General features: G+C 45.4%; 1 protein-coding gene across 1 annotated transcript in view; it reads left to right on the forward strand.

The window, feature by feature from the left end:
• Positions 1-17,826, forward strand: part of LOC126175998 (arylsulfatase B-like) — a 93,276-nt gene that overhangs the window by 56,780 nt on the left and 18,670 nt on the right. Inside the window, exon 7 of the mRNA XM_049923111.1 lies at positions 16,431-16,566. Coding sequence (XP_049779068.1) covers positions 16,431-16,566 — 136 coding nt within the window. The remainder of the gene's footprint in view (positions 1-16,430; positions 16,567-17,826) is intronic.

Raw genomic sequence — 17,826 nt, forward strand, 5'->3', positions numbered from 1 at the left:
AATAACTGCTAGTTTCTTTTATAGTCAGGTGAGCTTCTTCATTAATATATCCTTGGAGCCTCCCTTCCCTGCAGGTCACCAGGTAGTGGGCTCATAGAATCTTAGGGATATGGTGAAAAGCTCAACATATATCTGAAACTTGTATTTTGAACTTTTTTGCTATCGGTAATGATCCATATATCCATTTCATATGCTCACTGCTCACCAATGATTACTGTGTGGCTGAGGATGTTTCCCTCTTCCTCCTCAGAACGCCTTAAAAGTGACTTTCCATTTCGAAATATTTCTGTAGTGTTCATACACGAGAAGACATGGTATCCAAAGAGCACAAACCTCACGATGTTTTAGAAATTCATGGACGATTGTAATGGTGATCAACTGTTAATGCTCAGATCACGGACAATGCCGTAAATGCTTCTACGACGATCATCACGAACCATTTCTGCAATTGTCTGAATTCCCTATCCTATTTTGAAGTGGATGGCCCCCTCAACTGCTCTTCATTGGTTCAAATGGCTCTGAGCACTATGGGACTTAACGTCTAAGGTCATCAGTCCCCTAGAAGTTAGAACTACTTAAACCTAACTAACCTATGGACATCACACACATCCACGCCCGAGGCAGGATTCGAACCTGTGACCGTAGTGGTCTCACGGTTCCAAACTGAAGCGCCTAGAACCGCACGGTGTGGAAGCGGATACACACCCACCTTTAAAAGAAGTTATCCACTTTTCGTACTTGAAGATACGTGTCACTATACTGCAGCTGAATTCTGTGAGTAATCTTCGCAGTATATGTTCGTTTAGAATATAGAAAATGGATCTCTTGTCTCATTTCGATTTTGATTCATACAAGCAAAAGATCTCTCATAATGAAAGTCTCTGAGATTACTAGAAAAAGCGCTATTCACTGAAACAACAGAGAAAATGGACAAGAGCAAATAAAATTAAAGAATTCCAGTTTGAGTCAGAGCTGTCCGTCCACTGACCAGAAAAAAATATTGCTTTCATTCATTGACTTGCGCTTGCACAACATATTATGTAATGTATTAACACGCAAGAATAGTATTTTCATCGCTGTTTATATCTTAGATTATGTGTGTGTTTCTTTTCTGTTTAAGAAGTGGAATCTCGAGTTTTTGTGTCTACAAAGTATAGGTTAAGCAATCTGTAGTGCTTTTATCATTTATTTCTTAGTTTTGAAGATCCAACAACCGTTCGCTTCCTCCTAGTCGGGCAGACAGGTTCCAGATGTCGCATGCTATGCACCAACAGAGTAGCGAGTTACTTGGTTAGCCTTTTCCGGGATGTATGCATTCTGTTTGTGGAAAAAGGAGGAGCTGCTTGTGATCCGCGAACACCTGAAGCCACTTTCGGCTAGTGCCAGCCATCTTGAGGCTACCGCCTCATGGTCGCGAACTGAGCAGGACGCCTTAGGTGCCGCTAATATCGCCCACAGGCTCTGCTGCCGAGGCATCGCCCAGTGTAACTGACACGGTGGATCTGTCCTCATAGCAGGTTGAGTGCCGGGTGGTATGGAGGCTGACTGCCTGGGCTCAGCCATTCACGCTGTGAGTGGACAGGTGCCCGTTTCTTCGGCAGTATCCGAGCACTCGCACGGCGTTGACGGATTTGCTAGTTTCGGAATCTCCAACGTTAGGCACGTTGTGGAGCCTCTTAGGGAAACACCGTTCGGTGCCAGAAAGCTATTCAATGTGCACTTGCTATGTCTGCTGGAGAGCTCATCTGAAATGTGGAGGAGGCCTGGCCTACGGCTCTCGAGCGTGCAGGATGGAGTAATCTGCAAGTTGTGGTTCATGTCGGCTCCAATGACGCCTGTTGCGCGGGTCCTGAGACCACCCTGAGTTCTTACAGACGGCTGACGGAAGTGGTGAAGACGGATGACCTCGTGTGTGGAATGCAAGCAGAGCTCGTAATTTGCAGCATTGTTCCCAGAGTTACTTCGAGGCCAGTTGGTTTGAAGGAAAAGACCTCGTCGTCTCCGTGACGGACTTGGCTGCAGATCTCTGTACTTGCGTCAACAGATGGAGAATTGTAGAATTCCCCGTGGTAGATTCAGGGCTGCACCGCACAAAAGAAGCAGCTTCTCCGGTAGCAGAGCAACTGTAAAGTGCACATGGTTTTTTTAAGGCTGGGAGGCAATTTGAGGTCCTCTGATGCATACTCGCCAGTCGACACGTAGATAGCAAAAACAGACCACGTTCAGTGTAAAGACATGTTGACTGTCAAAATTTTTTCAGTACATTTTCTAAGTATTCGTAAAAAATTCCCGTATTGGCTACCCTCCTCACGCTCAAGCTATTCTTGGGGCCGATCACTGGCTGAAGTAGAAATTTTTAAATCACACTGTAAGGCAATAAAAACGACACACGGCGAAGCAGTTATCCGAATGGGACAAAAATTGGTAGATGTGACGTGACATGACACGTGCAGGCAAACGTATGATTACAATTTCAGAACAATTGGATGATTCATTAAGGAGAAAGAGCTCCACAAATTGAAACACTCATGAGAGTGTCGGTTAACGTCTGGCCATTATGCAAGCCGTTACTCGGCTTGGCATTGATTGATAAAATTATTGCGTGTCTCCTCATGGATATTGTGCTACATTCTGCTCAAGTGCCCGTTAGATGGCCAAAATCCCGAACTGTGTGGAGGCCCCGTAATGCCCCAAACGTTCTGAATCGGGGCGATGTGCGGCGACCTTTCTGTCTAAGGTAGGATTCGACAAGCACAAAGACAAGAAACTGTCGTCGTTTTCGGGCGGGCATTATCTTGTTCAAATGTGAGCCCCGAATGGCATGCCATGAAAGGCACGAAACCGGACACAGAATATCTTCGATATACCTCTGTACTGTAAAGTTGACGGAAATGACTACCAGATAGGTCTTGCTATGAAATGAATTGGCACCACAGACCATCACTCCAGTTTGTCAGCATAACAGTGACATTGGTATCCCACCGCTGTCTGGCTGTCTGGAGCGTGTCTATACACGTCTTATACAGTCATCAAGGCTCAGTTCGAAACGGGACTGATGACTGAAGACAATTATATTCCAGTTAATGTGATTCTTGACCCCGATAACGACCGCAGACGTGAAACAGCATAGGGAATGACTGGTTGTGGTACAATATACCATCCTTCATGGCTTGCGTAATAGGTGTGTTCAGTAGTTTGCAAAACAGGCCGAAATCTTTCGCACGATGTCTCATTGCCAAGTAACGTAAATCGAAGATACTTGGAAAATACGTAGAAATAACTGTTGCAATATCTGGCAGAAGGTAACGAAATAAATATACGATGAGACGAACAGAAATGAGAGTTTTATTCAAAGACATTAATTACACTGAACTCACCACTATTCATCGTTGTCCCCTGCACATAACAGATGGCGTGGGATGGTTCTTTATAAGGTGTGTGATCACCATGGACAACATTACATGTTCGTGGAATTGCCCCCATGCCAACTGGGGAGTTGGTAAGGAGTCATTGTCGTAGGGCATTCCATTCTTCCACCAGTGCGGTTGAAACTGCTCGATTGTCGTTAGTGCATGTCGACATACTGCAATAGATCTTCCCAACGCGTGCCACAAGTGGTCGACGGGATAAAAGTCGCGGGAACTGGGATGCCAGTTCATTCGCCAAATATACTCTCGTTTCAAGAGCCTCTACTACTCCTTCTTCTCCTCCTCCTCCTCCTCCTTACGCACTGTTCGATACAGTCACGCATTGTTGTCCGTAAAAGTGAAGGAGTGGCCGAATGCACCCCTGAGAAGATGCAGATGGAGGAACACAGTGTCACTATAACGCTGAGCGGTGAGTCCGTCGTGTTCAAAGATAATCCCAGATGTGCCAGTGCGAAAACTGTACCACGTCCAGAACACGATGAGTACTCATTCTTTAGCAATCTCCATAGGCTACGGTACCGCTCTACATTGATCTGGGAGCAATGAATTATCAGCTGCGAATTCGTTTTTGATGGAAGACAGAGAAGAATTCAAACTCAGGAAGGGCAGAAAACACAGCTCACCCTCTGCGTCATAAGCTAAGCTGCTTGACTGAGGACAACTGGTACCCCGACGGAATTCGAGGGAGGAAGGTAATTCTACTAGTTCAAAGTTACAAACAACAAAGATAGTCCGTCACCTGAATTTCGCTTGGAATACGAACGCCTAAATTGCAGGCCCAAAATTTTCTTGCAAAGCATTCGGATTTATCATCCGCTTCTACTACTACACTACTTGCCATTAAAATTCCTACAGCAAGGAGAAATGCAGATGACAAACGGGTATTCATTGGAGAAATACACTGCTGGCCATTAAAATTGCTACACCAAGAAGAAATGCAGATGATAAACGGGTATTCATTGGACACATATGTTATACTAGAACTGACATGTGATTACATTTTCACGCAATATGGGTGCATAGACCCTGAGAAATCAGTACCCAGAACAACCAACTCTGGCCGTAATAAAGACTTAGAGACGCCTGGGCATTGAGTCAAACAGAGCTTGGATGGCGTGCACAGGTACAGCTGCCCATGCAGCTACAACACGATACCACAGTTCATTAAGAGTAGTGACTGGCCTATTGCGACGAGCCAGTTCCTCGGCCACCATTGACAACACGTTTTCAATTGGTGAAAGATCTGGAGAATGTTCTGATCAGGGCAGCAGTGGAACATTTTCTGTATCCCGAAATGCCCGTACAGGACCTGCAATTTGCGGTGGCGCATTATCCTGCTGAAATGTAGGGTTTCGCAGGGATCGAATGAAGGGTAGAGCCACGGGTCGTAACACATCTGAAATGTAACGTCCACTGTTCAAAGTGCCGTCGATGAGGATGTCGGGGGTTACACCAGTATGGCGATGACGAATACACGCTTCCAAAGTGCGTTCACTGCGATGTCGCAAACACGGATGCGATCATCATGATGTTGTAAGCAGAACCTGGATTAATCCGAAAAAATGACGTTTTGCCATTCGTGCACCCAGGTTCGTCGTTGAGTACACCATCGCTACCGCTCCTGTCTGTGATGCAGCGTCAAGGGTAACCGCAGCCATGGTCTCCGAGCTGATAGTCCATACTGCTGCAAACGTCGAACTGTTCGTGCAGATGATTGTTGTCTTGCAAACGTCCCTATCTGTTGACTCGGGGATCGAGACGTGGCTGCACGATCCGTTACAGCCATGTGGATAAGATGCCTGTCACCTCGACTGCGAGCGATGAGTGATACGAGGCCGTTAGTATCCAGCACAGCGTTCCGTATTACCCTCCTGAACCCACCGATTCCATATTCTGCTAACAGTCATTGGATCTCGACCAACACGAGCAGCAATGTCACGATACGATAAACCGCAATCGCGATAGGCTACAATCCGACCTTTATCAAAGTCGGAAACGTGATGGTACGCATTTCTCCTCCTTACACGAGGCATCACAAGAACGTTTCACCAGATAACGCCGGTCAACTGCTGTTTGTGTATCAGAAATCGGTTGGAAACTTTCCTCGTGTCAGCACGTTGTAGGTGTCGCTACCGGCGCCAACCTTGTGTGAATGCTCTGAAAAGCTAATCATTGGCGTATCACAGCATCTTCTTACTGTCGGTTAAATTTCACGTCTGTAGCACGTCATCTAGGTGGTATACATGATAATGAATAATACATTTGTCAATACTGAATTGCCTGGCTACGCTGTAGTGACAAAGGCCGTTTAATAAATAAATCGCCGGCCCAAGTGGCCGAGCGGTTCTAGGCGCTACAGTCTGGAACCACGCGATCGCTTCGTTCGCAGGTTCGAATCCTGCCTCGGGCACGGATGTGTGTGATGTCCTTAGGTTAGTTAGGTTCAAGTAGTTCTAAGTTCTAGGGGACTGATGACCTCAGCAGTTAAGTCCCATTGTGCTCAGAGCCAATAAATAAATCAAAAGACTCATCAAAGGAATCAAATGCGCAGGTAATGCGGCCAGTTTAAGTGAACACTATTCTTTGTTGTTTGCTACTTTTTTCTGGTTTACTTGTTGTAGTTTAAACCATGAAACTTTCCCCTAGAAAAATTATTACTGGTAAACTTGTACGTTATTTGATTTTCAAACAGCTGAGCAAAACTCAACATACTCGAACAGTTTTCTCTTACTTATTCTGATCATCACTAAACTGACACACGATATTTTTAGCGCAACACAATCTGACTTTCAATAGTCCCCACAAAAGAATGGCCCTGACTAACAATAACCTCTACCTTTCATGAATCACTTACCTCACAAAAACCTTCGTTACTCGAACTACTGCAATATAGCGAGTGCCAATACGCCAACTAAATAAAAGATTCTAACTGTTGAAGGCACTAACTATTGATAGGCATAGTTAGCAAATGGAAGATTTTGATAGAGAAGAAACAGTGTATTTACCTTAATAATGTTCAGAAGTCATCATATATATCTATCAATTCATGACAACCATCTTTACAAAATTCCTTTTTCTATCGGACACACGTCCAGATCGTCCGCTTGTAAATAACCTCTCAAATCTCTGGCATCTCTCTCTCCCCATCCACCACTGCTGGCTGCTCACCTCCAACTGCCCAACGCTACGCGATGTTCACAGCCAACTGCCCAGCACTACACAAGCGAATATTCCAACAATGAATCCAACCAGCCACAGACTGCACACAGCACTGTCAGCGATTTTCATACAGAGCGCTACATGGCGTTAACAACATGAAAACCGAAAAAGCCTACTCACAACTAGTCTTGATTGCTAATTGTTCCCAGCCGATTTTAAAATTTTAATTTATTTTCCTTTCACAATTACTTTTAACACGTTCTCTATTACTCTGCCAGAAGGTTTAATAATGTTGGAGTGTTTGCAGTTAACGAAAACGCGTTGTATACTGCCAGTCTGCGTAAAACATTTGCCGACCTGCTCACATCTTTGCACGTTTACAATGCGCACGTTTCAGATAGAGAATTTCCTTTTACAGCGAAGTAAAAGTGGCAAAATCAGATGAGATGACTTTGTTTTTATTATAAGAGAAAAAAGTCTAACATGTCGTAATCAAACCTTTTTGAGTTTGTTTGACGCGGAGAACACTGCTGTTTTCGTGCTTTATGTGAGTGACATAAAAAGTCCACCGCCCCTCAGATCTCTCCAAAAAAATAAAATAAAGTAAAACAAAACAAAATGAATGCCAGGAGGCTACTGCTTGTCCAGGGAGAGCCGCGTGTAATACATGACTTCACCTGCATCTGACCAGTACTGTGGCAGTGTTGGTAAAGTTACGAAAGGGAAAAGTGTATAGAGAAAAAAGTGTTCATGGTGTTTTGGTTGTGATATTACTCTTTTTGTTCCTGAACGTTTCAAAATATATTACAGTGCCGTATGTCGAATACATCACGGGTGAGGCTGTCATATAGAAGTTATTTTAGGAAACAAGTACGAGATCTGATAAAAAGAATGTGCACGTCTCCATTTAGAATACACTGTAAAGATGTTTTTATGGTAGCCATAACAGTGTTGACTATTTCACGAGATATTATTTCAAACTTAGCATATTCACTTTTTTAACGGCACTTGCTTCTTAATCAGTTAATCGTCTTTGTGTAAAGTCTGTCACGAATGTTGAAAATAATTGTGATATCGTTGCTTAATTTGGCGGTATTAGTATTACAAACAATGTACGACTGTGTTACGCATCCTGTCAGCGGTGTATTACCTTAGAGAATATATGTAAATGACCTACTTAGTAGACAACGTCACGCACTTTGCGGGTGACGATGTTGTATACAGAGAAGTGACAGCGCTAGAAATTGTGGCGGAATGCAGGAAGACCTGTACAGGATCGACGCTTGATGCAGGGAGTGGTAATTGACAATGAGTATAACCAAGTGTAACGTATTACGAACACATAGAAGGAAACTCCCTTCATTGCCCGATTACATGACTGCAGAACAATCACTGAAGGCAGTTACTTCCATAAAATATTCAGGAGTATGCGTACGGGGCAGTTTGAAGTGGATCGACCATATAAAATTAATCACGGATAAGGCAGATGTCTGACTGGGATTCACTGAGAGAATCCTTAAGAAATATAGTCCATCAATAAAGGAAGTAGCTTACAAAACATCATTCGACCAAAACTTGAATTTTGTTGGTCAGTCTGCGATCAGCATCAGATAGCATTGGTAGAGGAAACATAGAAGATCCAATGAACAACTGGGCGTCTCCTTACAGGTTCATTTAGCAGGCGTGAAAGCGTCACGCTCAGTCAACTCCAGTGGCACACGCAGCAAAAGAGGCGTTCTGAACCACCGTGTGATGATGATGTATGGCTTGTGGGCGCTCAACTGCGTGGTCATCAGCGCCCGTACAGAGTTCCAATCTTTACACGGTCCAATCTAGCCACTTTCACGAATGATGATGATGAAATGATAAGGACAACACAAACACCCAGTCTCCAGGCAGAGAAAATCGTAAAGCCGGTCGGGAACCGAATCCAGGACCGTGATCCAGAGGCAGCAACGCTAGTCACAAAACCACGACCTGCGGACTGAATCACCGTAAGTTTTTGGAAACCCAGAATCTACTATGTAGGAATCAACATGGATTCCGGAAACAGCGATCGTGTGAGACCCAACTAGCTTTATTTGTTCATGAGACCCAGAAAATAAGAGATACAGGCTCCCAGGTAGATGCTATTTTTCTTGACCTCCGGAAGGCGTTCGATACAGTTCCGCACTGTCGCCTGATAAACAAAGTAAGAGCCTACGGAATATCAGACCAGCTGTGTGGCTGGATTGAAGAGTTTATAGCAAACAGAACACAGCATGTTGTTCTCAATGGAGAGACGTCTACAGTCGTTAAAGTAACCTCTGGCGTGCCACAGGGGAGTGTTATGGGACCATTGCTTTTCATAATATATATAAATGACCTAGTAGATAGTGTCGGAAGTTCCATGCGGCTTTTCGTGGATGATGCTGTAGTATACAGAGAAGTTGCAGCATTAGAAAATTGTAGCGAAATAAAGGAAGATCTGCAGCGGATAGGCACTTGGTGCAGGGAGTGGCAACTGACCCTTAACATAGACAAATGTAATGTATTGCGAATACATAGAAAGAAGGATCCTTTATTGTATGATTATATGATAGCTGAACAAACACTGGTAGCAGTTACTTCTGTAAAATATCTGGGAGTATGTGTGCGGAACGATTTGAAGTGGAATGATCATATAAAATTAATTGTTGGTAAGGCGGGTACCAGGTAGAGATTCATTGGGAGAGTCCTTAGAAAATGTAGTCCATCAACAAAGGAGGTGGCTTACAAAACACTCGTTCGACCTATACTTGAGTATTGCTCATCAGTGTGGGATCCGTACCAGATCGGGTTGACGGAGGAGATAGAGAAGATCCAAAGAAGAGCGGCGCGTTTCGTCACAGGGTTATTTGGTAACCGTGATAGCGTTACGGAGATGTTTAACAAACTCAAGTGGCAGACTCTGCAAGAGAGGCGCTCTGCATCGCGGTGTAGCTTGCTCGCCAGGTTTCAAGAGGGTTCGTTTCTGGATGAGGTATCGAATATATTGCTTCCCCCTACTTACACCTCCAGAGGAGATCACGAGTGTAAAATTAGAGCGCGCACGGAGGCTTTCAGACAGTCGTTCTTCCCGCGAACCATACGCGACAGGAACAGGAAAGGAAGGTAATGACAGTGGCACGTAAAGTGCCCTCCGTCACACACCGTTGGGTGGCTTGCGGAGTATAAATGTAGATGTAGATGTTCCTAAGAGAATCAAACAATAGATTGCTTGCTCTTACAAATGCGTCGCGTAAAGACCAGGAAGGTCAAATTAGAGAGATAAACCTGCAGGACACGACAGGTAGTTTAAGTAGTGGAAGGGGCCAAAATAAGTGGCTGTCAGTTACACTCGGACATACAAACTTTTATTTGATCAAACATTACAAGAGCCAAGAAAAAAATCATAGCTTTAGATTTGCAACTTAATTAGCGGCTGAATGTGCTGTACAATCTCATGCCTTAAGGGCAAGGCTACTTTAATTTAAAAACGGCTGAAAGCCAATAACTTAAAGCTCAACTTGAAAGGCAAAGCCTTATCTTAAAACAGTTCCTCAATTAGCCTGAAGGCGCAAAGAATCTGACACTTTAAGAGAAAACAACTTAAATCCAAACGAAGGCCCAACACTTAAGACTGAATACCATTAATTTTGAAAATGCCAATGGCTTTACTTAAAACAGTTCTTAAATTGGGCTGAAGGCCCAAGCCATCTGGCGGCTTAAGGGCAAAACAACCGTAATATAAAAATCTGCTAGAAGCCATACAAGTACAAACGACAAGAACAAACAAGAAAAGGCAGTACAACCAAGGCGCTCAGAAGTTCCGAGGGTCGGCCTGGAATTCAAACACTAACGCTCGCTTAGGTGAGACAGGCAGTCGGCCCAACCATTGTCGATCCGACGAAAACCCAACCTACGGACAGTCAATGGACCCACCGACAAGATAACCTCTACTTCACCCTACCAGCTTCACAATAGGGAGTTCAATGGAAGAACGTAGAAGGTATTGGGGCCCACAAATAATTACACATTGAGCTGTCAAACTACACAGCGTGCTGGACAGCGACAACACGATGAGAAAGATAAATTGCCTGAATTTACGTCAATGGCTGGGCAGGTAGCAGGAACGTTGTCGGCCACATGGCAGAAGATTCCGCTGGGGCACTTCAATTCAAATAAACAAGTGCAATTAAACTCCACCGGAGGATAGCTAAAATTTGCCCTCTTCAAAATACATGTTGTTTCTCGCGGGAATATCCCAACAGCCGACATAAACTCCAAACAACGTGAACAGTCGTGATTTGCTGGCAGATTAAGTCAAAACTCAACTTTCATGTCCAAGATCGGTGAGCCACTAACATCGTAGGAATGGGAACAGCACCACAGACTCCAATACCGCACAGAGGCTGCCAGCTGGCCCGGCCAAACCATCCACCACGGAGATTTCCTCGCTGCTCCACGCCAACCGACAACTGCCTGTACATAGCCCAGCCGGAAATTATAAGCACCAGGCGAAAGATATTCCAACGTGCGAATATCGACACAAACCGCTGCAGCCAATCGCAGAAAGAGATGATAACAGCATAATCCCGACAACTGGGTGAGACAACACAGAATAGCAACCAAGGTTTAATCCAACGCATAGCATGAGTCAGCCATGGCTCAAACAGTGATACACATCGACGGGAAAATATCAAAATACGAAGAATGAGTTGTGTGGTACGAACGAAAATTAGTAAGCGTGTAACTACATCTGTAATACGACGTCCATCCAAGTTCCGCAACAGGCGCCTAAGAGTGGTTCTAGTAACGTGACTGTGAGGATTCAAATCTGGTTTGCTTTAAATAAATGCTGTAATGGTCGTGCGTTAGTTACCCTATGGGGCTGGATGTGGTGAGTTGATGTTAGTCAAGAATGCCTTTAAGGCCACAAACACCTCTCTGAGTTTGATCGATGTCGTGTAATAGGGCTACGAGAAGCTGCATGATCCGTCTGCTATATTCTACATCTACATCCATACTCCGCAAGCCACCTGACGGTGTGTGGCGGAGGGTACCTTCAGTACCTCTATCGGTTCTCCCTTCTATTCCAGTCTCGTATTGTTCGTGGAAAGAAGGATTGTCGGTATGCCTCTGTGTGGGCTCTAATCTCTCTGATTTTATCCTCATGGTCTCTTCGCGAGATATACGTAGGAGGGAGCAATATACTGCTTGACTCTTCGGTGAAGGTATGTTCTCGAAACTTTGACAAAAGCCCGTACCGAGCTACTGAGCGTCTCTCCTGCAGAGTCTTCCACTGGAGTTTATCTATCATCTCCGTAACGCTTTCGCGATTACTAAATGATCCCGTAACGAAGCGCGCTGCTCTCCGTTGGATCTTCTCTATGTCTTGTATCAACCCTATCTGGTACGGATCCCACACTGCTGAGCAGTATTCAAGCAGTGGGCGAACAAGCGTACTGTAACCTACTTCCTTTGTTTTCGGATTGCATTTCCTTAGGATTCTTCCAATGAATCTCAGTCTGGCATCTGCTTTACCGACGATCAACTTTATATGATCATTCCATTTTAAATCACTCCTAATGCGTACTCCCAGATAATTTATGGTATTAACTGCTTCCAGTTGCTGACCTGCTATTTTGTAGCTAAATGATAAAGGATCTATCTTTCTGTGTATTCGCAGCACATTACACTTGTCTACATTGAGATTCAATTGCCATTCCCTGCACATTGCGTCAATTCGCTGCAGATCCTCCTGCATTTCAGTACAATTTTCCATTGTTACAACCTCTCGATACACCACAGCATCATCTGCAAAAAGCCTCAGTGGACTTCCGATGTCATCCACCAGGTCATTTATGTATATTGTGAATAGCAACGGTCCTATGACACTCCCCTGCGGCACACCTGAAATTACTCTTACTTCGGAAGACTTCTCTCCATTGAGAATAACATGCTGCGTCCTGTTATCTAGGAACTCCTCAATCCAATCACACAATTGGTCTGATAGTCCATATGCTCTTACTTTGTTCATTAAACGACTGTGGGGAACTGTATTGCAGAAAGGCTTAGTTGGAATGTAGCAACTGACTGCTGGCAGTGGTGGTCACGAGAATATACTGTCAGAAGGAGACCAGCCTCCGGACTGCCACGTGGCTCTACCGAAAAAATGGTTCAAATGACTCTTAGCACTATGGGACTTAACTTCTGAGGTCATCAGTCCCCTAGAACTTAGAACTACTTAAACCTAACTAACCTAAGGACATCACACACATCCATGCCCGAGGCAGGATTCGAACCTGCGACCGTAGTGGTCACGCACTTCCAAACTGTAGCGCCTAGAACCTCTCGGCCACCCCGGTCGGCGGCTCTACCGAGACTGTCGTTCCCGACGTAGGGCTCTGGCGCATCGTACTGCATCTGCAGCAGCAAATTGGGCAGTCGTTGGCACCACAGTAACGCAACGAACTGTCACATATCGGTTACTTCAAGGACAGCTCATAGCCAAATGAACTGTTGCGTGCATTCCTCTGACCACAAACCAGCGCCATTTCAGACTTCAGTGGTGTCAAGCGACAGCTCAGTGTAGAGAAGAGTGGAAGCCTGTTGTGTTTTATGATGAAATCTGGTTTTGCCTCGGCGCCAGTGATGTCTGTGTGTTGACTAAAAGAAGGCCTGTTTGGGCCTGCAACCGTTCTGTCTGCCTGCTAGACACATCTCGCGTCCTTCGGCCGTCGTAATTTAATATATTATTATTGTTATTATTATTATTTTTTGATTGTTGCCGACTTACGTGGTGGGTCTTAATAAAAATGATATTCCATTTAATTTTGATTTTATTGTTAAATGCTTTCCTGAAGTTCTCCTTTTTAACAATATTAGTCTCAAATTACACTCCTGGAAATGGAAAAAAGAACACATTGACATCGGTGTGTCAGACCCACCATACTTGCTCCGGACACTGCAAGAGGGCTGTACAAGCAATGATCACACGCACGGCTCAGCGGACACACCAGGAACCGCGGTGTTGGCCGTCGAATGGCGCTAGCTGCGCAGCATTTGTGCACCGCCGCCGTCAGTGTCAGCCAGTTTGCCGTCGCATACGGAGCTCCATCGCAGTCTTTAACACTGGTAGCATGCCGCGACAGCGTGGACGTGAACCGTATGTGCAGTTGACGGACTTTGAGCGAGGGCGTATAGTGCGCATGCGGGAGGCCGGGTGGACGTACCGCCGAATTTCTCAACACGTGAGGCGTGAGGTCTCCACAGTACATCGATGTTGTCGCCAGTGGTCGGCGGAAGGTGCACGTGCCCGTCGACCTGGGACCGGACCGCAGCGACGCACGGATGCACGCCAAGACCGTAGGATCCTACGCAGTGCCGTAGGGGACCGCACCGCCACTTCCCAGCAAATTAGGGACACTGTTGCTCCTGGGGTATCGGCGAGGACCATTCGCAACCGTCTCCATGAAGCTGGGCTACGGTCCCGCACACCGTTAGGCCGTCCTCCGCTCACGCCCCAACATCGTGCAGCCCGCCTCCAGTGGTGTCGCGACAGGCGTGAATGGAGGGACGAATGGAGACGTGTCGTCTTCAGCGATGAGAGTCGCTTCTGCCTTGGTGCCAATGATGGTCGTATGCGTGTTTGGCGCCGTGCAGGTGAGCGCCACAATCAGGACTGCATACGACCGAGGCACACAGGGCCAACACCCGGCATCATGGTGTGGGGAGCGATCTCCTACACTGGCCGTACACCACTGGTGATCGTCGAGGGGACACTGAATAGTGCACTGTACATCCAAACCGTCATCGAACCCATCGTTCAACCATTCCTAGACCGGCAAGGGAACTTGCTGTTCCAACAGGACAATGCACGTCCGCATGTATCCCGTGCCACCCAACGTGCTCTAGAAGGTGTAAGTCAACTACCCTGGCCAGCAAGATCTCCGGATCTGTCCCCCATTGAGCATGTTTGGGACTGGATGAAGCGTCGTCTCACGCGGTCTGCACGTCCAGCACGAACGCTGGTCCAACTGAGGCGCCAGGTGGAAATGGCATGGCAAGCCGTTCCACAGGACTACATCCAGCATCTCTACGATCGTCTCCATGGGAGAATAGCAGCCTGCATTGCTGCGAAAGGTGGATATACACTGTACTAGTGCCGACATTGTGCATGCTCTGTTGCCTGTGTCTATGTGCCTGTGGTTCTGTCAGTGTGATCATGTGATGTATCTGACCCCAGGAATGTGTCAATAAAGTTTCCCCTTCCTGGGACAATGAATTCACGGTGTTCTTATTTCATTTTCCAGGAGTGTATTTGTTACGTTAATGAATGTTAGACTTGCTGCATCTTAAAACATGAGCATACAAGGTGAACAATGTAATAAACTTTTCATATTAATTTCCTCGGCTAGTCAATTCACTTTAAAGCAAAAGATCTTTAGTTATTAATTACAATTGCGGCCCACACACGCGCGAGAGTATTTTTTCTTACCTCCGTTAACCATTGTATTGTAACCGGAGTCCTGGCTCTGGGTCTCGGCTATGGTACTGAAAATAAGAATCTTAAAAGCTAAGTATTTTCTGCAACGTCGGGCGGCTGTGGAGAAAAATTAATATTACGTTAATAGCGGGCGAGTATTTCGCTTCCGCTTATTTTTCATAAGTTAATATCGCCACGTAATGGCGTCGTTGGCTGCATCGGCCGTTGCGATTGTTGAACTGTAAATTACTTGAATGCAGGTTAATTCAAGGAAGGCGGACATGAAATCGGGATCACCTCTTACAAATTAAAAGTGCACAATAATATTCAATTAATATATTATCTGCTTAACTCATACAAATATGCTTAAATTTGTCAGCACTCGAAAGATGTCCGTCTATACACACTCAAGACAAAAGAGGAAGTGAAGACGACTAAAAAAATTAACAAAAGAGCGTATCTTGTCGTCTCTTTAGATCATTTTGTCATAAATTATTTCTTTGCACTCTAAACCTACACAGAGAAATTATTAGTTTACGGCTACGTGATGAAAATATATTATGCAATTTTTAAGTATTTTCGTAATATAGCACTGGGGACGCTATACACACTGGACCCATACCTTGGGAGCCATTTCGCATGACAGCAGGGGCACTCTCGTGGTTGTACCATGCACCCTGATTACAAATTTGTACGTCATTCTGGTGATTCACTCTGTTGTGCTGCCATGCACGAATAGCATTTCAGTGTGTGTTCTCCAACAGGATAACGCTTGCCCACGTACTACTGTTGTAACACAACGATTTCTACGGTGTGTCGACGACTTACCTTGGCCTGCTCCATTACCATATCTGTCTCTGATTTAGCATCTATGGGCAGCATCGGACGACACATCCAGCGTCATCCACAAGTAGCATTAACAGTCCCTCTATTGACCGAACAAGTGGAACAGGTATGAAACTCAGTCCCTGTAACTGACAAACGTTACCTGCTACAACACGATCCATGCGCGTTTGCACGCTTGCATTGACCACTTTGGTTGTTGCATGGGTTACTCATGTACCATCATTTCACATTTGTAATGGTATAGCTCACTCTTACATTAACGTCTGATCTTGCAATATTAATCACTTCAATATATTACCTAGACAAAGGTATTCCTGACATTTCGTTACTCTACAGTAATTATAATTATTTTCTGGTTTTGCTGTTTTTCCGTCAGTGAACATGTAGATATAGATGCAGGTGTTCAGTTGTGATTTTGAGACGGTCTAGGAAAAAACGTTTGATGGCTGTCGTTGCTGTAGAGGCCCAGAGTCATGGAGAAGTACAGCGCGACTTTATCTGTGTTGCAGATTAAGAACACCCTGTGGGAAGGCGGAGTGAGAGGCGTCGCTGCAGTCTGGAGCCCGCTGCTGGAGAACACGCCCAGGGTGTCCAACCAGCTGATGCACATCACCGACTGGCTGCCCACGCTCTACGCAGCAGCAGGTAAGTCAAGTTTGAGAAGGTGTATGTTCGGGGACGATACGTGTGGAATGACTGGGGCGACGGACGGAATGTAGGTAGAGGGAATGTGGTTGTGCAGAGAAGAAGAAGAAGCTGAAGCAGAAGAAGAGCGATACAAAAAATTAAATCATTGTTTATTCATTAGCCTTCTCCAAATCGCAAGTGTTACTAACTCCACTGACTAAACTAGATATAGCCCACCCGGTTGGCCGTGCAGTCTAACGCACGGCTCTCCGAGCGGGAAGGAGCACCGTTCGGCGGCACGAATTTGTGTCGAGGTCTGGTGAGCCGGCCAGTCTGTGGATGGTTTTTACGCGGTTTTCCATCTGCCTCGGCAAATGCGGGCTCGTTTCCCTGATGCCGCCTCAGCTACACTATGTCGGCGATTGCTGCGCAAACAAGTTTTCCAGATTCGCGTACACCACCATTACTCTACCACGCAAAAATAGGGGTTAAAATCGTCTGGTGTGAGACGTTCCCTGGGGGGGGGGGTCCAACGGGGGCCGAAGCGCGCAATAACCCTGGGTTCGGTGTGGGGCGGCGGAGGGGTGAAGTGGTCTGCGATAGTCGTCGTGGGGTTGTGGACCACTGCGACTGCGGCGGGGACGGAGCCTCTCCGTCGTTTCTAGGTACCAGGTTAACATACAATACAATACAATACAGTAGGGAAAGGCGAGAAATGAACTGCATTAAATATTAGGAATTTTCCCACGGCACACTATCACGATATCTAGCAATACGAATAGTGCACTCTCATTTCTCTTTTGCTCAACCGTGTCACACCTTGCAGTGGGTCTCCAGCAAATATTGAATAATAATAATAAATGAAAGGCACTATGTCCTATTATTCTGCACATTACAATTGTTAAGTCATAAACACACAACAATATTTATAGCTGTTGTTAAATAATCATAAACGATTCACAATGCGTTGAAAGATATCATCGAAAGCAGACGCACATATGAGCGTATAATAATAACACTTAGAAATAATTAAATGTTATAAGGTGCCGCATGTGATTTTCTGTTTGGTAGCCTGGTAAAATTATAATCTTATTCTCTATTTCTGGCTGAAAATAGGCAAAAATATGAGAAAAAGTAACTAACTGACTCCGTTCGAACAGTCCTCAGAAGACCCAATGGGCCGACCGACAGCCGTGTCGTCCTCAATCGACACGTGTAACAGGATTCGGATATCAAGAGGCAAGTGCTCAGCACGCCGCTCTCCCAGCCGTTGTTAGT

Source organism: Schistocerca cancellata, chromosome 3 (genome assembly GCF_023864275.1).
Source record: "Schistocerca cancellata isolate TAMUIC-IGC-003103 chromosome 3, iqSchCanc2.1, whole genome shotgun sequence".
NCBI classification, from domain to species: Eukaryota; Metazoa; Arthropoda; class Insecta; order Orthoptera; family Acrididae; genus Schistocerca; species Schistocerca cancellata.